General features: G+C 46.4%; 5 protein-coding genes across 5 annotated transcripts; 2 read left to right on the top strand and 3 right to left on the bottom strand.

The window, feature by feature from the left end:
• Positions 1-103: 103 nt before the first annotated feature.
• Positions 104-3769, top strand: LOC142437607 (histone H2B type 1-C/E/F/G/I). The gene has a single exon (XM_075540706.1). It carries the CDS (start codon positions 117-119, stop codon positions 495-497), a length of 381 nt encoding a protein of 126 aa, XP_075396821.1. The 5' UTR covers positions 104-116; the 3' UTR covers positions 498-3769.
• An 8311-nt stretch (positions 3770-12080) lies between these two features.
• Positions 12081-12491, bottom strand: LOC142437606 (histone H3.1). Its single transcript, XM_075540705.1, has one exon. The coding sequence runs from the start codon at positions 12489-12491 to the stop codon at positions 12081-12083; it is 411 nt and encodes a 136-aa protein (XP_075396820.1).
• A 1177-nt stretch (positions 12492-13668) lies between these two features.
• LOC142437605 (histone H2A type 1-D) lies at positions 13669-14080 on the bottom strand. The gene has a single exon (XM_075540704.1). It carries the CDS (start codon positions 14059-14061, stop codon positions 13669-13671), a length of 393 nt encoding a protein of 130 aa, XP_075396819.1. The 5' UTR covers positions 14062-14080.
• A 337-nt stretch (positions 14081-14417) lies between these two features.
• On the top strand, positions 14418-15764 carry LOC142437604 (histone H2B type 1-H-like). Its single transcript, XM_075540703.1, has one exon. It carries the CDS (start codon positions 14432-14434, stop codon positions 14810-14812), a length of 381 nt encoding a protein of 126 aa, XP_075396818.1. The 5' UTR covers positions 14418-14431; the 3' UTR covers positions 14813-15764.
• A 7768-nt stretch (positions 15765-23532) lies between these two features.
• On the bottom strand, positions 23533-23858 carry LOC142437603 (histone H4). Its single transcript, XM_075540702.1, has one exon. The coding sequence runs from the start codon at positions 23856-23858 to the stop codon at positions 23547-23549; it is 312 nt and encodes a 103-aa protein (XP_075396817.1). The 3' UTR covers positions 23533-23546.
• Positions 23859-24914: the final 1056 nt, after the last annotated feature.

Below are 24914 nucleotides of genomic sequence, written 5' to 3'. Positions count from 1 at the left end.
TTTCCTCCAATCAGCAATTGAGTAGGTAAGCATCTATTTACATAGAGGCGCTATAAATATCGGCCTGCTTAGTCGTAGCCAGGTTCTTCAGTCTTGTGTTGGAGATATCTTTAACCATGCCTGAGCCAGCCAAGTCTGCACCCGCCCCGAAGAAGGGGTCCAAGAAGGCCGTGACCAAGGCGCAGAAGAAGGACGGCAAGAAGCGCAAGCGCAGCCGCAAGGAGAGCTACTCGGTGTACGTGTACAAGGTGCTGAAGCAGGTCCACCCCGACACTGGCATCTCGTCCAAGGCCATGGGCATCATGAACTCGTTCGTGAACGACATCTTTGAGCGCATCGCCGGCGAGGCGTCCCGCCTGGCGCATTACAACAAGCGCTCGACCATCACGTCGCGGGAGATCCAGACGGCCGTGCGCCTGCTGCTGCCCGGGGAGCTGGCCAAGCACGCCGTGTCCGAGGGCACCAAGGCCGTCACCAAGTACACCAGCTCCAAGTAAACTTCTTGTGCTGACTTCTTAATCCAAAGGCTCTTTTAAGAGCCACACCCTCTCAAAAAAAGCTCCAGCGCTAGTTAACACTTATTACTGTTTCTGTTAATGTGTTATGTCTTTTACTGCTCTAGAGGTCAACAATAGGAGGTCATCTGAACAAAATGAAAAAGTAGCTCTTTTAATCTGTTATTGTTAAAGCAGTGGTGAAACTGTTAAACCTTTATAAGGAAGCTTATTAGATCTAAGTGACAGAAGGCAACAAAATGACTGGATGAAAGTAGTCTGAAAATGTACCAAGTTTGCCTCTTGAGTATGCAGTTTTTGGTGCTCTTTGAAAAATTTAGTGAACAGGCTTTGAAAAGGAAAAACTGAAGAAAGCACAACCTGTGAACAAATGTAGTTTACTTAACTGTTAGTACTCAGGTTTCATTCCTTTGAGCCACCTGTCAATTTTTTTTTTTTTAGTATTAATTTTGGTTCCAGGATTTTACTTTTTTGAGAGATTAGCTTAAGTGCATATGACAGGCAGCTTCCCATGTCCACACATGACTAGCACTGTCCTCTGCTAGATCCATACGTATAGTTTGCCTCATTGGGCATTTGTCCCTGAATCATTCAGAATTTACTGCATAGAAGTACTGACTGGATAACCCAAGATGTGGAGTGTATTTACTTAATTACTGTGAGTAAACTAATCAGTCCTGGGGAAAGACTAGTGGATGGAATAGAAACTGTTGGTACTCTGATAAATCTTGAAGCTTAAGACCAACATTTAAATAATATCACAAACAAGGAAGCATCAACCTGCCACTAGCATACCCACCATCCATCCACTTCCAGTGAGCCAACTCTGACTCAACAATTGTCGATAGGCTTTCTGACGTGATGGGAGCAAACAGCTTCACTTTCTCCTGAGGAGCTGCTCTAGTAATGCCATGAAGACAGCATTACCCAAATCTAAAGGACATTAGTGTCAAAGAATTTCAAGTTTCCTGGAGACACTTCTGGAGGGAAATTGGAGCAGGAGAGAGGCAAAGAAAGAAGACCAAATGATGGATTTTCCATGGAACTGCCGCTTGCCTTTTAGGAACAGCCTCGCATAGTTTTTTCTGAACAGAAGAGGAAACAAGGAAAAGAAACAACAACCAAAGAAAAAACAAAACACCAAAGCTTTAGCTGAGTCTTTTCCCAAAATTTGAGCATGTGTGTAAGTATGAGTGAGTATGTATGTGTATATAAGTTGTATATGTGGGTCTATTGGGAGGCAGAATTAATTACAAAAATGTGGAGAACTCAAGTAGGTATGGATGGGTTTTACAACAAAAAGAACTGAGCTCTGTCATTGACTTGATGCCAACGCATCGTGACCTTGTAGGGCAGGGTGGAATTTACCCTATGAGTCTCATTCCAGTAATAGAAAGTCCAGGTTGTTTTGAACTGCTGACCTTGTGGTTAGCAGCCCAATTCACAACCACATCACCACCAAACCAAAACCAAACTCATTGCCATCAAGCCCATGACAATTCACAGGGACCCTATAGGACAGTGTGGAACTATCCCACGTGAGATTCCCACACAAACTTTTTACAGGAGTAGAAAGTCCTGTCTTGCCAAAGAGCCGCTGCTGCTTTCACACTGCTGGCTATGGGGATAGCACTGATTACATAACCACTATGCCATAGGGTGACAACAGAGCGCCCACATATTTTTATTCATGTCTGGTTGTGTTTTGAAAGTTAATTTAAACTTGTTATTGGTGATTTCGGCGACAGTTTTCAGAACAAATCCGTTTTATATTCAACAGTTCAGCTCTATTTTGCCCCATGTCACTGAATGCAACCTCCACAAGGTCATGCCTTATCCCACTTCTTCCCTTGGTTTCTCGTTTCCATTCCTTCTTGCCTAACCCAGCCTATCTTCTGAACTTGGTCCTTGGACTAATGCTGCTCTTTTGATTTGAAATGGTTGATTATACTGCCCGAGGGCCATTGTTCCCCATAGAGAGACACTTTAAAACCTGTTGAGGTAAAGACCTCTTTCTTCTTACTAGGGCCACAATTAAACTTGATTTCCAACCCTCCCTTGTATTTAGATGTGACCTTCTTATTGAGTTCCTGCCCCTGTTTATGACAACTGTGACCATGTTGGGGATGCCTCCAGCTAAGGGTGTGCACCGTCCCTGTCTGTTCTCTGTGAGATAACCTTCTTACAGCTGTATGGGGAATCACTCCATTACATGCTTCAGGCCTCTGCTCTGCCTTGGAGCAGTGAGTCTTCTCCAACCACCTATTGAATACAATAATTATCCTCCGCTCTCTTCTCCGATGCGCTGGTAGACCCTACACTGCTTAGTCTGTTTTCCCTATGTTGTCTTATGTTCCTTATGCTTCTCTGTTTACCTGGTGACATAATCTGTCTGCTTTACATATAGAAAAATATGTAAAGCATTGGCCAAGGTTGCATGCTCCTTAGCCACAGGGCCCCGAGTCTATCTTGTAAGCTCTTCTTTCTTATTATGTATGTATGCCAATCACGGAGCCACCCTACATCTGCAGCTTCACCTGCAACTGTGGGGTATTGCTCCGCCACTAACTGTATTGAAGACAGTTCCCTTTGCCCTCCGGTGTCCCACTGAAGTGGCTGCATTTCTGTGTATCCTTGGACACCATTATGATCTTGGGCTAATGGTCTTATCTGAGTGTTGGGGCTTTGTCTTATTTAAGACTTAATAAATGTTCTTAAATGATATCTGAGATTTATGGTTTGTGCTTTTACTCCAAAACACTATAAAGATTTAAGGTCGTTTACATCAGCTTGATAGCTATCCATTTGGGTTTTATGTAAAGGTCACCTTGGCTCCACATGACAAGGGTCAGTGTGATGTCAAAGTTCAGTCTGTTATGCCCCAACCTGTGCCTGAGTCCTGCTGGCCAAGGATGCCACAGCCTCTTGAGCTCCCAAGTCCACGATAGACATTGACATGCCCTCACCTGCTCCACTCTTCAGACTCAGTACCAGGGACTTGAATGCAGGAGAACTAGCAAAGATGTCTAACAAGCCACCTACTTTTGATACTGGGGGCCTGAGAGCCTCTCTTATGGAGGAAAAGAGCTGCCTTCACCACCTTGCCAGCCTTGGTGCAGCACCTATGAGGCATGCCTCTGCCTGCAGCCAACATGGGGCCTCTGCCCTTCGAGCAGCCCCTTCAGCCTGCCTGTGTCCCCCAGCACATGAACACAGACAGTGTCGAAATGCTGCCAGGCTGTTCCTACCCATGTTCAGGCCCCCACACATCAATGGGCTGCTACCTACCAGAGCCCTACGCTTGCTCTCTCTCTCTCTCTCTCTCTCTCTCTCTCTCTCTCTCTCTCTCTCTCTCTCTCTCTCTCTCACACACACACACACACACACACACACACTCACACACCTTCCCCCACCCAGTTGTGGTCCCTGGGCTAAGTCCCTTCAGGGGCTACCATGGTGACCAAATTGCAGGAGGTCTTCAAGGACGTGTCCATGCAGATGGGGTGTCCAAACCACCAGCAGACCATCACCGCCAAATCCATAGAACATCCTAAGGACTTTGGTGTAGGGCTTCATCTTCATGGGATGTGACCTTGGTGGGGCACTGGCAAGTGCCTCCCAGTTTTGAGTCTCTCCACTCCTCTATTCTTGTCCTATTCGCAAGAAAGATTTCAGGAGAAAGACAACGTTCACACCAGAGTCAGGAAAGAGTGGACCAGAAAAAGCGAGCTTATCAAGGCGTTACTTTGGACACGCACTCCAAGGGGCCCTTAGCTAGTCTAAAGGCCTGGTGGGATGTAAAGATGGGACTTTGGTTCAGCTAATGGGGGACCTCTTGCCATTGACTGGCTTTCAGATCCCAAACTTAAGAATCTGTTTACTCAGTCATCGTGGGAGCAGTGTGAGAATCCTGTCTTCCCCATCCAGCCTCTTCACCATCTCTGGTCTCCTTCATTGGTAAGAAATATAGCTTCTCTTCACCTTCTTTGTGTTAGAGAGGCATGTGGGGAAACATGTCTCTGAGACAGACCAGCAAAAGAAACTCCCTTCTTGTTAGCTGCTGGCTGACCTGCCCGTTCCCCCTCTCCTATGGGAAAGGCCCTGCTGGTGATTAATATTAGAATGGACTCCATTGGTCCCAGGTTCTGGACACTACAATTAGTTTTGACTATTCTTCAAGATATCTTTGTTTTAATATTGTTCCTTTTGAAACTTTAATCTGAATGGTGTAGCTAATCGTGTTATGATAACCAAGATGTTCTAGTCAATTTTGGCACTGTATTTTTTTATGATAAGGAAAGTACCTTGTAATGCTTGCTTGCTCATCTTGAAGGTACCAGAATGTTATAACTAATGCGGTACCCTGTTACGCTCCCTAACGCTAAGGAATAGTAACATTAATTTTGCTTTCTGCTTCTGTCCACGCTTGCTTAAGTCTTAGACAAAGGATAAATGAGTTTTTCACCTTTAAAGACGGACTTAAATGTTGACTCGGAACTGCAATCAAAGAATCGCTGTTAGGTTCTAGCAGTTCGGTTATAACTGAATAAAGACGCTTCTGAATTATGAAGGCATTACAGCGGCTGTCATTTATTTAAGCCGATAATGTCTCCACCTCACCTTTGTGTTGGGATTCTTGCTGTCTTAACCTCTTTTCCCTTTCATTCTAGGTAAGACCAGAACCAAGGGTCCAGGAGTGTTTCAGCCAAAGACAGAGACCAAGTTGATTCGAGAAATTCTAAGTATAATCTGCTAGCTCCAGACCGAAGGACCCAGTGCAGTGCTGTCTCCCAACTGCTTTGAAAATCCACTGAAAGTCAATCACATTGAACACTCCGCACTAATGACAAAAAGCAGTTTTTGCCACAATTAAAAGGGAAGGAGGCCATGATCTGTACATGCATTTTTCTAGGGCTTATATTTATCATGACTTTGTTCATTACTAGACCACCGTGCCCTGAAGCACTATGTTCCACTGCTCATGTAAGTGTGGACTGCTTCATCTCTGGCTAGCTATCTTAATGGCCCTGCTTCCTGTAAAGTCGAAGAGCGTCCCTACTGGCTTAACTTACAAGGAATTTTTACTGCAAGGGAGGAGGCTGGTACATGTTGCTACAGAAAACTCCATTTTGGATTTCCAACAGCTTAAATCTTAAATGCTGTCCTGTTTCTAGTATTTTCACTAGCAGCAGGCGAACTCTGCCACCCGCCCTCTCTCACCAGGGGCTGTTGTCTGATCCCTGGCCTCAGCAATCACTTCAAGGACATGACCTGCCCCCAAGTGCCTGTACTAAGGGTGCTGCAGGTGGCCTATCAGCCTTGTCTATGAACTTCCTTCTCCCACTCCCGCCCCACCCTCATCTCTGCCCTCCTCTTCCTGCTGGGGAGCAGCAAGAAGTTGCCTCACTGGTCCCCAGGAAGGCTTGTGTTCTTCACCTTGCCCTGCCCAGGCTCCTGACTTCCGGCAAGGATTCTGCTGGCTGTGGACTGAGGCTGGGAGGTGGCAGGCATGTTACTGAGCGCCCACCCTGGTGCGAATGGTATGTGGCCAGTCAGATGGGACAGGGAAGAGTCTGCGCAGTCTCCCTGCCTTAGTCCTTGTCTGTGGGAGCCAGCCCCACAACCTGGTGGGCCCAAGGGGGCGGTTGTGTACTTGAGGGCTAAATTAAAGAGACATCAGATGAGAGAAAGCATGCAAGGGTTCACCGCCATCACGGTTTCAGGAACCAGGACTGCGCAGAGAGAGAGGCTGTGCTCTTATCGTTTCTGATACTCTTGGGGGGCATGCAAGCCCCTTTAAATACAGGTCACCGCATATGTGACAGGAAGGGAATGTACCACAGGCACACACATAACAGGAGCGGGATGACCGGGGTAAACATAACAGGAAGTGGAGGCACTTGAGTCATCCCTGTGACAGGAAGGCACACACATTACAAGCTGGGTGGGCTCTAGAGTCAAGGTGGCAGCCTAGCCTTGGTCATCTCGAGCTGGCTTGACCTTAGATGTCTTTGAGCTCTTCTCCAGGGGAACAATCTATGAGCCTTATCGGAAGGGAGTGGGTCCTAATAAGGGAGGGACAGGCAATAGGGTCTGACTGATTTTGATGGCAGACAACCTTGAGGCAAATAGCCTTCAAGCAGTTGACCTTCAAGCGTATAATAAGCGGCCATGTATTTGCAAATGGCACTTTAAAATTGTCACTGCTGTGGGGGGACATAGAGAGGAATGACTTTTACTTAGAAGAATGTCAGTGGGACGCTTCTCCAACCCATGAGAGTAAAGGTTCCCTCCACAGGAGCCCCAGCCTCCCAGACTCCCTAAGTGTGAAGGCGAGAGTTTGTCTGCATACACTCTCTTCCTGGTTCTGTTTCCCACACTTGTCCCTCCTCCTGTCCTGACCCTCTTGGGGATCCAACAGCAGAACAGCAGCTGCTCCCACAGCCCGTCCTGCCTGTAGCCCCGCACAGTCCAGGTCTGATGGGCCAAGAGGACTGGCAGGGTGTCTGATGGGCCAAGAGGGCTGGCAGGGTGTCTGATGGGCCAAGAGGGCTGGCAGGGTGTCTGATGGGCCTGAGCAGGCGGGACCTCTGTGTGGAAGTGTTTCTGTGCTGGGGTCCATGGGTGGGGCATGAAGGAAAGCTTCAACGGTAGCAGCTCTGATCTGCAGACTCCAGATGATGAACACCATTCCCCTGAGGGGTTCAGGACAACACCGCTGCTGACCTCAGGTGAGGGGACCCCGGCATGTACCTTTGTCTTTGAGGCCCCATGCAAACAACAGCGGTGGTGACCATATTGGACTTCCTCTGGCTTCTCGGTTGCCAAGAGGAAGGAATCAGACCTGCCTCCCCCTTCTCCTTTACCGACTCTGGCAGCAAACAACCATTCCTCCCATGCCACTCTCCAGCTGTATGCTGGGTCCAACAATGCATTGCCAGAGCCACACAGATGATACAGTTAAAGTGTATCAGTGTATGAGAGATACAGTGTATTAGAGAAGCTGATATCAAAACCAAACTCACTGCCATAGAATCTATTTTTTGACTTATATCAACCCTATAGGACAGAATTGATCTGCTCTGGGTCCTCCAAGACCATAACTCCCCACAGGAGTAGGAAACTTCATCTTTCTCCCCAGAAGTGTGCCAGTGGCTTTGAACTACTGGACTTTCAGTAAGCAGTCCGATACGTAACTACCATACCACTAAGGCTCCTGGGGAACTTATTCCAAACAAACAAGCAAATTCACTGCCATGGCTCATAGTGACTCCCTGTGGAGGACAGTGCAAAGCCATGTCTTCTGGAGCTGCTCGTGCTCCTGAACTGCTGACCTTGCAGGTCACGGCCCAATGCATGACCACTACATCATCAGGGTTCCTGGGAAGTTGATCGTCAGGCTCAGCAAACAGTAAGGATACAGTTCTTGGTTCCCTTAGCCAGCAGCCAAGTCTCCCTCCAGTTCACAGTATCTCAGCCACATGGTTACTTGGCCTCTGCCTCCATGGGCGGGAAAGGCAGCCCACCTGTCACTCTGTCCCACAGTTACATAGGCTCCTGTCAGATGAGGACAAGGTAGCCGTGGTCTCTGCACTGTTCCTGAGTCCGCATGACACAGTGTGACGCATGTGGTCTCGAGGACCTCACACTTCACACAGAGATCTTGGACATGTTTTTCCAAGGTCCCTTGGGTTTCTCCTCTGCTGCTTCAAAGATGGCTCGTCCGTATCTCCAGGGGAGAGGTAATAAAAACTGACCAATTCCCTTAATTAGTGTTCCACATACCCTGTGTGCATCATCCCACCCCATCATTTGCTGGGAAATACAGGGACTTCGGTATAAGAGAAACGTTAAGAAATTTCACTTGACCACAGGTTTTGGGATCCAATGGTGACAAGGATTTGTCAGATGAATGATTTAGATAATAGAAGGGTGACTCACAGAGTACCTAATGGGGAGTTATAGAAAAGGGGATATTGGTCAAAGCGTTTCATAACAAGAGGAAATTAGGTTTAGCTATATTCTCACAGAAACCTGAGAGTGAGTGGGAGCTATCTTCTGTATAAAAGTGATAGCAGGTTAAAGGGAGTGTTCGAAATTCAAAATAGGTGTGTAGTAACCTCCCCTATGCGATCGCTGAAGACAAATGGGTGCATAAGCAAATGTAGTGAAGAAAGCTGATGGTGCCTGGCTATCAAAAGATATAGCATCTGGGGTCTTAAAGGCTTGAAGGTAAACAAGTGGCTGTCTAGCTCAGAAGCAACAAAGCCCACATCGAAGAAGTGCACCAGTCTGTGTGATCACAAGGTGTCAAAGGGATGAGGTATCAGGCATCAAAGAACAAACAATCATATCATTCTGAATGCGGAGTGGGGACCCAAAGCCCATCTGTAGGCAACTGGACACCCCTTACAGAAGGGTCACAAGTAGGAGATGAGCCATTTAGGGTGCAGTGCAGCAACGATGAAACATACAACTTCCCACTAGTTCCTAAATGCTTCCTCACCTCCCCACTATCATGATCCCAATTCTACGTTACAAATCTGGCTAGACCAGAGGATGTACACTGGTACAGATAGAAACTGGATACACAGGGAATCCAGGATGGTTGATCCCTTCAGGACCAATGGTGAGAGTGGTGATACTAGGAAGGTGGAAGGAGGATGGTGTGGAAAGGGGGAACCGATTATAAGGATCTGTATATAACCTACTGCCTGGGGGATGAACAACAGAGAAGTGGGTGAAGGGAGATGTCAGACAGTGTATGATATGACAAAATAATAATTTTAATTATTAAGGGTTCATGAGGGAGGAGGGAGCGGACTGGAGGGGGCAAAAATGAGGAGCTGATGCCAGGGGCTTAAGTGGAGAGCAAATGTTTTGAGAATGATGAGGGTAACCAATGTACAAATGTGCTTTACATAATTGATGTATGTATGGATTGTGATAAGAGTTATATGAGCCCCAATAAAATGACTTTAAAAAAGAAATTTAAAATAGGACAATCTGAGGAAGTATTATTTGGAGGATAAAAGACCACTTTATCTCTTTGCTATAAACCCATGCATATTTATGAAGAATAATTTTATTGAACAAAAACTGGGTTAATCCTCTCTGGGCTTCCATTTGGCCAAGGGGTAAAAACACCCCAAATTAAAACCGATTTTATAAAGACCCCTTTATGAAGCCTTAAATGGGACAAGACAAATCACCTGGATGAAAGAGAGCATCAACATGCAAACATGCTACCGTTGATGGACTAGCACTCAGAGAGTCCCTATAGGTCAGAGTAGAACTGCCCTGTGGGCGTCAGAGTTTGTAAATCTCCGTGGGAGCAGAAGCCTCACCTCTCTCCCATCAGTGTGAAGTCATAATAATATCCAGAGATTCCTAGCCACGTGGCTAATTACGAGACACAGGAAATCACAACATCCTGATTGGCAGCTGATCAATTCTGCACTGGTACACACCAGACTGAGGCAGTGGGGAAAGAGTCATGAAAGGGGTACCAACATAGGTTCCCCTTGGAGCAAACGGCTAAAAAATGCAAACACTGAAGGTAAGTGAGAAGGGAACCCTTTATGTTGGTTGATCAAGGAAGGAACAAGGGAGGATTAGCAAGCCAGGCAAACTCCTGGGGAAAGTGGATCTGCACGTTTGCGTGTGCGCACCAGGCCGTAAATGGAAGGGAATCGTTACGGTTGTTTAAGAAAAGCTCACAACAAATGCGTATTCAGCGAGGATTGTGAATCTTGACAAACCAAACCGAATTCCCTGTCAACAGCCTCTGGATCCATGTACAGGTTGTGCGTGAGAACAATGAACTCTTCTTAAACTCCCCTTCTTCTCAAGGTTATCCGTGGTTTGTTAAGATTCACACAGCTGAATGTCTTCACACAGTCAACACAACACAAACATATTTCTGGTATTTTTTGCTTTGAGCCAAGATCAAGGTGACATCCATCAACAATGATATCGCTTGCTCCGTGTCCTCTTCGGAATCCGGCCTGAACCCTGTGAGACAAAGGAGAACTGCCCCCTGTTGGTTTCTGGGGCTCACTGTGGGAGGAGGAAGCTTCTTTCTCCAGCAGAGGATGGGTGCTTTCAGACTGCAGCCCAACGTGTAACCACTAGGCGGAGAGGGCGCCTTGATTCTTGGGGGAATACAAATGATAGTACCCCTTGCTCTCAAATGTCTTCCAAGTTGATCTCGTGGCCTCTTTCCTGAGACCTTAGGCTGCTTGTTCAAACTATTTTTGTTCTGAGGTGATCTGATGGTTGTGACTGTCCTTTCTGCTCATGTTCAGCGGGCCCAGATCTGGTCACAACCGACACGCCCTTGCTGTGACAGTATGCCTTCTTGGGAGGAACGGGCTTCAAGAGACAGGTGACCAGGAAGGAAAGTACAGGGCAATCTATAGGCAATCTATTAATTGAGTATATATGAAAGTAAATTGAGATTATGAAGTACAACTTGTCTCAGGAATGCTTGTGAATACATATTAGAGTTATGAATCTTGCCAAATCAAACACACACATATATATACATATATAAATAATGGAGTATATGGAAAAGCTAGTAATATATATTAATTATCGAATATATATAGAAGTCACTGGTATCAAGTGTATTCCCAGTCATAGTGATACTTTAGGACAGGGTAGAGCTGCCCCCGTGAGACTACTCACCAGAGAAGGAAGCCATTTTTTCGCACCCCTTTGGAGAGGCTCATAGTTTCAAACGGCTGATCTTGAGGCTAGCAGTGTAATGCATGATCATTACACCACCAGGAATTTCTCTGTCTCTATACCTGTTCGAACATCCTGTGGCAGCACCTCACTCCCTAAGGACAGGTTCCTGGCTGGCTGAGGAACATAAGCGGATTGGGGAGCAGTTTCATATACACAATTGCAGGTTGGAAAAGTCTACAGGATGCCTCCAACCACCTGGTGAGCTAATGACTCCGGGCAAGCTCTTGTTGTCCTAATATGTGGGGTTCAAGCCTCCACCATCCAACGGGTCCAAGGGGCATGTGTAACTGAGGGGTAAAATTAGACATCACACAAGATACAGCATGAGTGCTCACCATGACTTCAGGAGCCAGATCCTCCCAGAGAATATTTACAGCTAAGGCTTATATGCACTCAGGATTAGGGGGAACGGGTAAGCAACCCTAGTTAAAAGGTAACAAGGGAACAAAGTAGGGATAGAGTAGGAAGGAGAGGCACAAGGGGCAATCATGTGACAAGGTAAACACATAAGACTGGCAGTCTCCAGAGTCAAGATAGCAGCCTAACCTTGTTCTTGGAAGCGTTGCTTTGGGCCTCCCCTTCAGTGGAAACAAAACACTTTAGGATACAAGTACAATCTAGGTTCCTGTGGCTGAGATGGCTCAGAAGGCCAGGCTAGCTATGTGCAAGCAGTCATAAAATCCTGCTTTCACAGCCTAAAAGTTTCAAAAAAAATCTTGGTTACATTGTGTGCCAAGCAACTTCCGTTGGAATTGTGGGTGGCTCTTAAAAGAGCCTTTGGGAAGGGAGAAAAAGCTGGTATTGGCAGACGGCTTATGCCCTCTCTCCGCGGATGCGGCGGGCCAGCTGGATGTCCTTGGGCATGATAGTGACGCGCTTGGCGTGGATGGCGCACAGGTTGGTGTCCTCAAAGAGCCCCACCAGGTAGGCCTCGCACGCCTCCTGCAGCGCCATGACGGCCGAGCTCTGGAAGCGCAGGTCCGTCTTGAAGTCCTGCGCGATCTCGCGCACCAGCCGCTGGAAGGGCAGCTTGCGGATCAGCAGCTCCGTGGACTTCTGGTAGCGCCGGATCTCGCGCAGCGCCACGGTGCCGGGCCGGTAGCGGTGGGGCTTCTTCACGCCGCCCGTGGCCGGCGCGCTCTTGCGGGCCGCCTTGGTGGCCAGCTGCTTGCGCGGTGCCTTGCCGCCGGTCGACTTGCGAGCTGTCTGCTTGGTACGAGCCATGCTTCACTTCCTGAGGGCTGAAAAAGAATGCCTACCAGAGGGCCTTGGAAAGTTGCTATTATATATACACAGAAACATTCTGATTGGCCTGGCGATTTTCAAAATTGCCGCGCAATGATTTTATTGGCTAAAAGGGAAAGATGTGATTGGTCAATAATCAAAGCTTCTGATTGGACAGAGTATTATGCTGTGCAAACCTCTCTGAGCTTTGGTCTGAGATTCAAGGCAATCCATGTATTCTAACTCAGTCCCTAATGAACTATGTGGAGATCTTGTAAAGATGATATCACGCATTACATCTGTGGTGGGGGTCTGAAATTCATGGGACCTTACTTTGAGAACAGACCACCCATATTTTTTTTTTCTTCCCTGAGACCTCTAAAGCTAACGTGCTCTGAATTGCCAGTCCCTAACTTTACTGTCAGAGTCCTGGTGGTTTAGGGTTCACGTGTTGGGCTCCAGTCCAAAAGATCTGCAGTATGAACCCTCCAGGCGTTCCTCTGGAAAAAGACATACTCCCATACACTCCCAGGGGCAGGATACTGCCCTATAGGGCGGAATCGATTCGGTGGAAATCAGATTGGATTTATCCCGTGAGTGTACCTCATAGCAATGACTTTGGTTAAACTGTCTTTTCTATATGTGGCAGAGTTCCTACATGTAATGCCCGCGAAGAATGGATAAAGCCCTTGGCTTGGGAATGCCTGGGGGTAAAGTCAATGTTTGTTCTAAGGGCTTTGCTTTTAACTTTCTAATTGAAAAGCATGCAATGTTATTTGACTTCACCTTTTCATTGAATCCTAACACTAACCAACCGTTCCCATTCATCCAGCATCTCCTAGATTCCTAGATTACGTTTTTTAATTTCAACTGATTTAAAAATTAAGCTTCTTTAAAATTTTGAATGGCGGTCTACCTTCATCTCCTCCCTCAACTATGCATGCTCTCTGTAAGGGCATATTTCAGAAATTTCATAGCTAATTGTCTTGTCAATCTTCCCCAACATACTGTAATACTGGCAGCTTTACTGCTTCAAGTCATTTGCTGTGGGCACTTGGACATTAACGTTAAGCTTGATGTGACTGTAGCTAGTGAGATCGCCTTTCTGTGAAAATATGGGTGGCTCTTAAAAGAGCCTTTGGTTTGAGGTGACAGGCTCACGACGGGTTCCGTCACTTCACTTGCCCTTGGCCTTATGGTGGCTCTCGGTCTTCTTGGGCAGCAGTACGGCCTGGATGTTGGGCAGGACGCCGCCCTGCGCGATGGTGACTTTGCCCAGCAGCTTGTTGAGCTCCTCGTCGTTGCGGATGGCCAGCTGCAGGTGGCGCGGGATGATGCGCGTCTTCTTGTTGTCGCGCGCCGCGTTGCCCGCCAGCTCCAGGATCTCGGCTGTCAGGTATTCCAGCACGGCCGCCAGGTACACGGGCGCGCCGGCCCCGACCCGCTCCGAGTAGTTGCCCTTGCGGAGCAGGCGGTGCACGCGGCCCACCGGGAACTGGAGCCCGGCGCGGGAGGACCGGGTCTTAGCCTTGGCGCGAGCCTTGCCGCCCTGTTTACCACGCCCAGACATGACGGAGCAAAGTAAGCACTAAGTGAAAACTATGGAGAAGAAACTGGCGAAACTCGGTAGAAGCTAGGTAATTATAGTCTGGGGTGGTGTAACAGAATGCACTGTCCTATTGGCTGACTAAAAATTCCAGCCAATCAAATAAAACACCTAAACAGCCTTATTTACATGCGCGTTTACGAAGGTCTCTAGCGAGAGTAGGGAAGAGCCAATGAGATCTTGGAATAAATTAACCAATCACAGTGAAGATACGTAACAGCCAATCAGAATCTGTAACCTTCCTATTCCTAATTAGCATATACACCATACAAATACTAAAGACGTAAGCAGCCACCCACCTTTTGGTTTTCGGAGTTGAAGATCTGCTGCAGCTATGCCTGACCCTGCCAAGTCCGCGCCTGCTCCCAAGAAGGGATCCAAGAAGGCCGTGACCAAGGCGCAGAAGAAGGACGGCAAGAAGCGCAAGCGCGGCCGCAAGGAGACCTACGCTGTCTACGTGTACAAGGTGCTCAAGCAGGTCCACCCCGACACGGGCATCTCGTCCAAGGCCATGGGCATCATGAATTCGTTCGTGAACGACATTTTCGAGCGCATCGCCGGCGAGGCGTCCCGCCTGGCGCATTACAACAAGCGCTCGACCATCACGTCGCGGGAGATCCAGACGGCCGTGCGCCTGCTGCTGCCCGGGGAGCTGGCCAAGCACGCCGTGTCCGAGGGCACCAAGGCCGTCACCAAGTACACCAGCTCCAAGTAAACTTCCTGTGCTGACTTCTTAATCCAAAGGCTCTTTTAAGAGCCACCTATTTTCTCGAGAAAGAGCTGTAATTACTATGGCAGTGGATAAGGGGCAGCTGGATGCTAAGCATTTTGTCCTTTTCTCTGTTTTAATGTGGGAAATAATTTTTGGTTTTTCTTAATTTTCTCCTTTACAAGTGCCACTTCAAAAAATTCAACTTCCCCTGTCCTAGGAATACTTTGGTCATTGTCATTGTTTAACTCACTGTGATTCATTCATAGCTAGAAGAAAAAGTAAAACACGAGCCACTTAGCGTTCCAGTCTCAGAAACGGGCATTTCTGTCCTGCTTATAGGATCGCCACTAATGACGTGAGTCGGGCTTCGGGAAGATAAAATAAGATTGCGCAGTTTACAGCCACAGAAACTAGAGAACACTTTATTAACGCTGAGTCGGAATCTAGGATACATGTGGGATGGAAATCCAAACTGAAGTAGTGGGAAATATGAACTTCTGCCTTTACATATAATAGTATTTGAATCTTTCCTCTGCTTCCACACAATTTTTCTCATAAAAATAGGGACATTCCCTGGCCCACCACGCCATGAGGATGATGTACCTGAGTAGAGCAGCCAGTCCACAAAGAGAACACTATGGCTGGCCCCACTATGAGAAATGATGCCCCTCAGTGACTAAGGGCTATACAGGGGACAGCACCGGAGACACTGTGGGAATTACACCTGACCTGATCCCACCACACCGAGGCAAAGCACTAGGGGAGTGCAGCGGAACAGCAAGGGAATGAAGTGGCAAGGTCCCCAGGGAATGCTGAAAGTGGACTTTGGGGCCAGGGTGTGGTGCCCCAACAGACTGGACTGGAAAACGCTCCTAAGGGCCAGCAAACGATCCTTGAACTAACTACAAGCTTTTCTTTTGTGAAGTGTTTTGTTTTGTTCTTTGTCAGTGGTTTGTTTTTGTTGTTTTGTTGTATGGTTGTATACTGTTGCTTTGTTTTCCTCTGTCTTGTTTTTGTGCATGTTAGTATCTCCAAAGGTCTGTCTTGTTTTTGTGCATGTTAGTATCTCCAAAGGTCTGTCTGAATAGGACAGGCTGGATGAACTATCTGGAGGAAAAACTACAGACCGACAGTTCCGGGGGTACTTGGGGTGGGGGATGGGTAGGGGGGTAAGGAAGTGGTGTTAACAAACACAGGGACAAGGGAAAAACATGGGACCCAAAATGGTAGAGAGGGGGCAGTCGCAGGCCTGGTAGGGAATGATCAAGGGTAAGGTTGCGTAGAGAAGAGGTATAGCTGTAGCCCAGGTGGTGACGGAGCATGGTAGTAGGGCAGGAGGAAAGTCAAGGGAGATGGAGGAAAGAGCTGGGAGTCAAGGGGCATTTATGGAGGTCTAGACAAAGACATGTACATGCTAATATATATATGAGGATGAGGAAATAGATCTATGTGTCTATATTTATAGGTTAAGTATTAAGGTGGCGGAAGGACCTTGGGCCTCTACTCAAACACTCCCTCAATGCATGAATACTTCTTTTATTAAATTGGAACTCTATGATGCTCACTCTCCCGACACAACTGCTGAAGCCAAAGTGGGTGCATAAGCAAATGTGGTGAAGAAAGCTGATGGTGCCCGGCTATCAAAAGAGATAGTGTCTGGGGTCTTAAAGGCGAACAAGCAGCCATCTAGATCAGAAGAAAAAAAGCCCACGTGGAAGAAGCACACCAGCCAGTGCGATCACGAGGTGCCAAAGGGACCAGGTATAAGGCATCATGCAAAAAAAAAAAGATATATATATGTGTGTGTATATATATATACCATATTGAATGAAAGGGGAAGTGCAGAGTGGAGACCCAAGGCCCAAGTGTCGGCCACTGGAGATCCCCTCATAGAGGGGTTTAGCAGAGGAGATGGGTCAGTCAGGGTGCGAGGTAGTACCGATGAAGAACACAGCTTTTCCCCAGATTCTGGATGCTTCCTCCCCCCAACTACCATGATCCGAATTCTACCTTGCAGGGCTGGATAGGGCAGAGGTTGTACACTGGTACATATGGGGGCTGGAGGCACAGGGAATCCAGGGTGGATGATATCTTCAGGACCAGGGGTGTGAGGGGCGATACTGGGAGAGTGGAGGGTGAGTGGGTTGGAAGGGGGGAACTGATTACAGGGATCCGCATGTGACCTCCTCCCTGGGGGATGGACAGCAGGGAACGGGGAGAAGGGAGACTCTGGATAGGGCAAGATATGACAAAATAACAATGTGTGGATTACCGGGGGCACATGAGGGAGGGGGGAGCGGGGAGGAAGGGGAAAAAAAAAGAGGACCTGATGCAAAGGGCTTAAGTGGAGAGCAAATGCTTTGAGAATGATTGGGGCAGGGAATGTGCAGATGTGCTTTATACAATTGATGTATGTATATGTATGGATTGTGATAAGAGTTGTATGAGCCCCTAATAAAATGTAAAAAAAAAGAGGAGAAAAGAAAAAAAAATAGGGACATTCGTGGGGGGGAGGGGCCCACGGGGAGCCGCTGGTTAAAAACAGGGACATTAGGGTCAATGAGAATACAGCATCAGCAGAAAGGGAAACAAAAAAGAAAGGTGATAAACATTCTTAGAGACTCAGCAAAGTTCTTACACTGGGGCATGTTCCTTTTGTTGTGTGTGTACGTAATTTGGAAATTAAAAGACCATCTCAAGTTTCATTTTTCTGGACACTGGTGTGGAGAAGAAACTGAGTACCAGCAATGTAAACCTGCAGCAATGTATACATTTGCCACTATGTCTATCTGGCAAACTTCTCCAAAGCAGATAAATGTGAACATTAAGTTACCCAAACTTTTAACCCGGCTCTTTGGATCAAATCCCTTAAAACAGAGGTGGCACTGTCACGCATTGGATGGACTGCTTTGTATTAGGGGTTAGATGCGGAAACCTCAGACTGGAAGGCTCTGGCTTAGAGTGGGAGCCCTAAATCCAAGTTCAAGTCTCCACATAGATTCAGTTTGCATGGAGTTCTTTCTGCCCGTTGACCAGCAATATGGACGTGATTATTACCACTCCCCTAGCCTGCCCTAAAGGGCTGAGATAGTTTATTGTGCCAGCCTGGCCCATAAACACATGTTTAAACAAATTGAAGGGTGGAGAGATACGTGGCTTGGTGAGCCTCGCCTTTCTTGTCTCTTGCTCTTGGATCATCGGACCAGTGTGTGGCTGCCTTGCTTGTTCTGTGCCTCAATTTGCAAGCTACTCTACCTGTAGGGACACTTAACCCGTGGACAGTGTCACTGTAATTTGAGGCCCCTTTAAGATCTGCCCCGCCAGAGAATTGGAATGTACATCTCTTGAGCTGGGGACTGACTATTGGTGACCTGCCTTGCTGTTTGCTGCCTGTGCCTGGATAACCTAGCTCTCTCTACAGAGGATGAACTGGCGGCCCTCAAGACTTGAAGGACTGCCAGTGTCTCACAACTGTCTCACGGGAGTGGGTTGCACTAAGCCATTTATACTGCTTTATAATTTAACAGTTCATTTCTTGTGTTATATATCTATCTTTGTAAATATATGTATAAAATTATTAGTAATCTGGGTTTGTCTCTCTAGAGAACCCTGTCTAACACAGGGACCCCGGTGGCATCCTGGATTAGCACTTGCTGGGCTGCTCACTGCAAAGAAAACAGTTGGAAACTACCAGTTGCCCCACTGGAATAAGATGGATGGGGCTTTCTAGTCCCATAAAGGTTAACAATATCAGACACCCACAGCTATAGTTCTCTTCTGCACTATAGGGTCCCTCTAAGTCAGAATTGAGTTTATGGCAATGAGAGAATCCACATAGTCATGAGTCATGACCATACCCAGGTCAGAGGACCCTGGACAAATCTTATGAGCTTGTCTAATCTGCCATAGAGCTCAGTCATGGCCCCTTTTCCTAATTTTCTGAACCCACTTTCAACTGTGATATACTAATCTGCCCCCAGTTATGATTTTGTGAAAGCTTTGGTTATCCATATTCTATTTAAGTGGCTGATTCCCTGGGAATCCTCAGAAATCATTAGGACTCACGGTGACAGTCTCCCTCATCTGAACGACATGTTTTTGCCTTCTCTCTGTCCTCTATAAGACTTAATAAATGTGTCTCCATGAATTATACGTGAAAGGTGGCAATCTCTTTTCTCCCTAGAACAATCGCAAGGCTAGGAGTTCAAATCTGCCAGTTGTTCTGCAGTAGAAGGGTGAGGTTATCTACTCCCATAAAGATTTATAGTCTCAGACTCCCTATATACGGTTGCTATGAGTTGGAATTCACTCAAGCAGTGAGTTTTGGTGTTGTAAGGCATTCAGTCCCTGTTCTCCAAAATCTAATTTTGAACAATTTTTGAAAACTATGTATTCACGAAAAGAAATACCCACGCATACCTGAAAAGGGAAATCTCCTAGGACATAATACAGACCTGCGTGCCCATCTTTGAATACTGAGTTTAAACAAATTACTTAAAGCCTTTGTGAACATTTCCTTATCTATGAAAGGTGGACCTGTTAGTAACTGCTGTATGGCATTGCAAGATGATCCCTACAGGACACAGGTAATGGATTCAGAACCGGGTCTTCAGTCTATTAAAAGGCATATACGATCAAGTCCTTGATCGTGTCCTACTCTTGGTAGTGGGAATACACTGTCCCACGCCCTCTGTAAACACTCTATCCTAGTGTCTATCGCTACGTGCCAGTTCAAGCTCTGTGTGTCATAAATTCCAAGGACCTTCACACTAAAACCTTTGTACTGGTAGTTGCAGAATGGATTCCAACTCAGTGGTGACTCCACGTGGAGTCAAACGATCATACTTTCAGTTAACAACACACTGAGGGACTCACAACTAAGACTAAGCCTCATTTAGTGGTCACGTGTTGGGTTATAAGGAAGAGACCCCAGAAACACAACTAAGTGTTCTTCTCTAGCCTTCTCTTCCTTCCTCGCCGTCTCTAATGAAAAAATAGGAATGTTAAGCAAAATAGTGCTGTGTAGCTTTAAGAGCCAGAAAAATACTAGGAATTATTAACGTAGGGGTGGAGATGGGCCTTAGCTCCTCTTCCAAGGCACTGATTGCTGTTTTAAGGACTCACTCAAAACCAAAACTGATTGGGGGAAAAAAAGAGAAGCAAATGCAAAAGGTAAACAAAGAGGAAGAAAGCATCCTTTGCTACTGAGTGGCACTGTAACTATTCATCCACCCTAGGGCTCTGCCCTTCTCCTACCCACCCCACTCAAATGCATGTTGTCTTGTATTCTTGGTTCTCAAAAAACTAATGCAGAGTTCATGATCCTGACTGATGAGAACTGGCAAGTCTATCTGCCTAGCAGTGAGCATGGCAGGAAAGGTTCCACTGGGCTGCTGCACTTTCACATATTAGAGAGCCTGCCACAAAGTGCATGTTGAATCCACGCCAACGATTGTTATCACTACTATAATATGTCCAGGCCTCTCTGCAACAATATTCATCCTCGATTGTCTCCTACATCCATGGGAGGATCAAATACAAAGCTCTGTGTTCATGAAGTTTGTCTTTGTTGTTTTTTAAGTAGGTCTTTTGTTATGAGTAATAAAGAGATGAAAGAGAAATCATCTGATAACCTTTGGTGTCTAAAGAGAACTGGAACCCTCTTCAGAAAAGCATTGAAGGGACTCAAGCAACCATTTACTATTGTGGCTTCAAGGCGGGGTGGGAAAAGCCAACCTAACCGGACTCAACCAGGCCTACCAACAACTATCAAAGGAAAACTTCTTACACCGACCTCACATAGCTCACCCAACCCCAGAATAGTGAAAGCTTGGGTACTGCCTAACGTTATCCCTGAGTGATCGCTTGGAAACCACCGATGTACTTGAATCCCTTCGTTTCATAATTGAGGAAACGATCTTCAACCCAGCTCACCTACTCAACAGATGTGCCTGGGGTTAGAACTGAGATTTCTTGACTATCTCCCCTAAAATTGCATCTACTTCGCACTTCCATATGTTTCGAGCATTTTTATCTCATTAGGTTTACAAAGCAGTCTACCTCTCTATAATAGGATTATTAAGCAATCTACACAATTGCAATTGTACTTCATACCCTCTATTCTGGCATGCTAGTGATTAAAAAATAGAATTTCAGCAAAATCACATGATGGATTCTAAGGCAGCTGTTGAAACAGATTAACTATAGCTACAGGGATGAATCTTAGCAGCACAAATGATTTCTGAACACAGCAATTCTCTGTCGGAGACTGCCAATGAGTCGAACAGTCCTGAAAGGGGGAGTGAGGATTAAGGGGAAGAAGAGAGAAAGTATTGGGAGGGCAAAAGTGAATACCGAAGCCCCGAGTTTATTCTACATACGCCTTTTATCCATGCAGAAACAACCCGGGGTTATAATTATCTCATTGTTTAGCAAGCACATTTGATACACATAAGCAACTCTATCTTCTGCCAAGCCAGACATCCTGGAGAAAATTAAACAACCTGTTTTTCCCAGACCTTGCATACTTTCTTGTTCTTGACAGTCTGTCCAAAACGTAAAGTCACAGAAGAAATCAGCAAACACTGACACATAGGTCATGAGACTTCTCAGCCATTTCAAGGCTGAGTCTTAATGGCCTTCAACCATTCTCAGAAGTCTGAGATGCAATATGACACTGTATCAAAAAGACGTAAGCAGGTGGTGCTGTAATTAACAACAACAAAATCCAAGTCGCAGTGTATTGCTATAATAAAGGCTTATTTCTTTTTCATGATGTGTGTGGACTGTGGTTCCCCTGTGGATCAGATACAACTTCGGTCTACACGTCTTCACCCTGAGAGTCATACTAAAGACGCAATGACAAGGCTCTAAGGATTTCTGAACAAGAGTGGTCATTTTCATACACATTCACTGACCACAGCAAACCACCGGTCAAGCCTAAAGTCATTGGGCAGGAAATAATCCTGTCGTGTAGGCAGCGGGGTCCTTTGAGTGTGGAGTTCAGGTGAAACCTCAACGTGGGTGATTTAGTCCAGTTCCCAATGTGCATGCAGTATCTCTACAGCAGCAAGGAAACATCAATTCAACAGAATCAGGCCCTGATGTGCATCCTCAATATCTGACTTCTTAGAGATCAGGAGCCTGCTGAGGAAGAGAAAAACAAAGGCAGACACAGGGCTTTTAAACAAAGTCCCTTGAAACAGCGTTCCTTTAAACAAAGGCTTCAAAAGGCTTGAGAACTCCTTGGAAGGACATGTAAAATATAGCAGGAGGAAGGTTCATTTGGGAAAGAGCATGTATATCTATCACTGGACCCCAAAATGATCCTCCACAGTTCTTTTCCAGACTATTTGTGAACACGTTTCAGATATATAGAATATTATTTCTGAGTCCGCTCTTCCACTTCTGTCAAAGAATAACATTTCATCTAGTTCTGAGATTAGAAAAATCCTTAGTAAAATTATCCATCATAAATCTGTAATTCACAATACACAGTAAACACTCCCTATTTCTCTGACTTCAGGCTCAGAACTTGAACGGATCCTCTTCATTATCAACCCTCTCCTTGCCTCCTCCCTGGGGGACAGACAACCAAAAAAAAGTGGGTGAAGGGAGACATCGGACAGTGCAAGATATGACAAAATAATAATTTGTGAATTATTAAGGGTTCATGAGGGAAGGGGGGGAACAAATGAACTGATACCAGGGGTTTGAGTGGAGAGCGGATGTTTTAAGAATGAGAGCAATGAATGTACAAATGTGATTTACACAATTGATGTATGTATGTATGTATGGATTGTGATAAGAGTTGTATGAGTCCCTAATAAAATGATTATTTTTTTAAAAGCCCTCTCTTTAAGAGGGATCATCTGATTTTATGGCTTTTTACTCTCATGGCAGTTAAAATCTGACAACTGTCAACCTTATTTTCAGCCCAGAAACATACCTGCCTATTTCCTATCTTCCTCTTAAGCCAAGTAACAGATCTTTGCAACTCTACACGTACAAAACTAGGTCTATAATTCTTCTCAAAACTCACTCCCTCCTTATTCCCCCCGCCCCCATTTTAGCAATTGCCATGTCCATCCTTCCACGTGGTACAGCTGAAACCGTCGGAATTATCCATGTATTACCCCTCATATCTACACATCACTCCCTAAGAAAATCCTATCCCTGTCTTCATAAGATTCCAAACATCCGCACAAAGCAGTCATCTCCTCTCACTTGGATTCCAGCAGTAGACTCCTACCTGGTGTCTGCCCTCCACCCACACCCCCAAGCCAGTCAGTGTTTTACCAGGTACTCAGGATAAGCATTTTTAAATATCAATTAGATCATGTCTGCAGTTTGCTCAAAATCCTACAGGGGCTAAGTTCACTTTCGTAAAGCCAAAGTAATTTAGACTGACTAGAACCAATTAGCCTCTACCTACAAGGAACTAACAACCCACACTGGCCTCAGATCTTATTTCAAGCATCTGGTCTTTGTACCTTCACTGTGCTTAGAATTCCTTCTAATATCCCACTTTCTCAATCATTTTCCCCTATCACCATATCACTAGCTACCCATAACCAAATATGTAAAGCTCTTCTCTCACTTGTCCTTTTCCTGCTTCAGTGGTCTCAGCCCTCAACACTACGTGTTTCTCAAAGTGTTAACTCTTTTGCAGGAAACTGTGGGCGGCCCTGAAAAGGGCCTTTGTGTGTCTGCTGGAGGGATGAGTCGCAAATTGCGTTTAGCCGCCGAAGCCGTAGAGGGTGCGTCCCTGGCGCTTGAGCGCGTAGACCACGTCCATGGCCGTGACCGTCTTGCGCTTGGCGTGCTCCGTGTAGGTGACGGCGTCGCGGATCACGTTCTCCAGGAACACCTTGAGGACGCCGCGCGTCTCCTCGTAGATGAGCCCCGAGATGCGCTTGACGCCGCCGCGCCGAGCCAGCCGGCGGATGGCGGGCTTGGTGATGCCCTGGATGTTGTCGCGGAGCACCTTGCGGTGCCGCTTGGCGCCGCCTTTGCCCAGACCCTTCCCGCCTTTGCCGCGACCAGACATGTTGAGAGAAACAAAGCTCCAAGAAGCTGTGAGAGAAGATAACAGAAACCGGCCTTTATATGTCCGTGTGCGGACCGAACTGAGAACCACCAGAGAGGAAGCGGGAAACCTCGCCCGCCAGGGCGGGGCAGGGAAACCTAAGGGGGCGGGGAAAGAGGCGTGGTTCTTTCTGCTCTTTGTTTTGTAATTTGGTAACCAAGATTGGTCTTGCTTGAGGGAAATATTGTGAAAATCAACACATATTTTTACCAATTTTTCTTTTCTAAGAACACATTTTTTTAACAAATTTTCCTTTTCTAAGGAGATTTGCAACATGTTTTTCAGTGCATGATAATTATTCCTTCTTCTGAATCTCCTTAGTACCGTTCTCTACTAAATTCATAACCAGCCAGAATTTTTTAATTTATTTCTTCACTGCTAATTGTTTGGGCCCGGTCTGGTCCCTGTTTGGGCCTGGTCTGGTCCGTGCGGCACCTTCCCGCGGCTCTCCCGGAAGATAGCCTGCTGGACTGTGCGGCCCCTTCCCCCACATTCCAGGAAACTGCTCTGTGACAGACTCAGACTCTGCAGCTGCAGCACCAGGAAGCCAGCCTCCCTTCTCATTAGCAGTGCACAAGCACCACCAGATTTCTTCACCTCATTTGCACATCTCCCTGACCCAAATCCTACAAGTATCCCACTGCCCCACCTACAGGCGAGATTTCCCTGATCTAATCCATTGAGTTGCAGAGCCTGCCTGTGAGCTCAAAATGCTCCTTCCTGTCCCTTTCTCTGCTCTCCTTTCCCTCCCTGGAGTTCTTTCCCTCAGTAAAATCTTTCTCAATTTAACAATCCTGGCTAATCTGTCTCCGTTCTGCACCTCGGGTTTTCATCTTTCACTAATGAATTTTGTTTTTGACCTATGCCAAATAAAATTTTGTTTTTCTAACTCATAACTGTGATAATTCCCCCGAGGACAAGTCAAATCTTCATTTTTGGCCCACCTCTACTTTGTCTACTTCTCAGAAATGTATCTCCAAACATACAAAAGATTATGTTTTATAAGTTTATTACAAT

The sequence above is a fragment of the Tenrec ecaudatus genome, chromosome 1, assembly GCF_050624435.1.
Source record: "Tenrec ecaudatus isolate mTenEca1 chromosome 1, mTenEca1.hap1, whole genome shotgun sequence".
Lineage (NCBI taxonomy): Eukaryota > Metazoa > Chordata > Mammalia > Afrosoricida > Tenrecidae > Tenrec > Tenrec ecaudatus.
The sequence above is the reverse complement of the archived record's forward strand: the minus strand, read 5'-3'. Positions and strand labels throughout refer to the sequence as shown.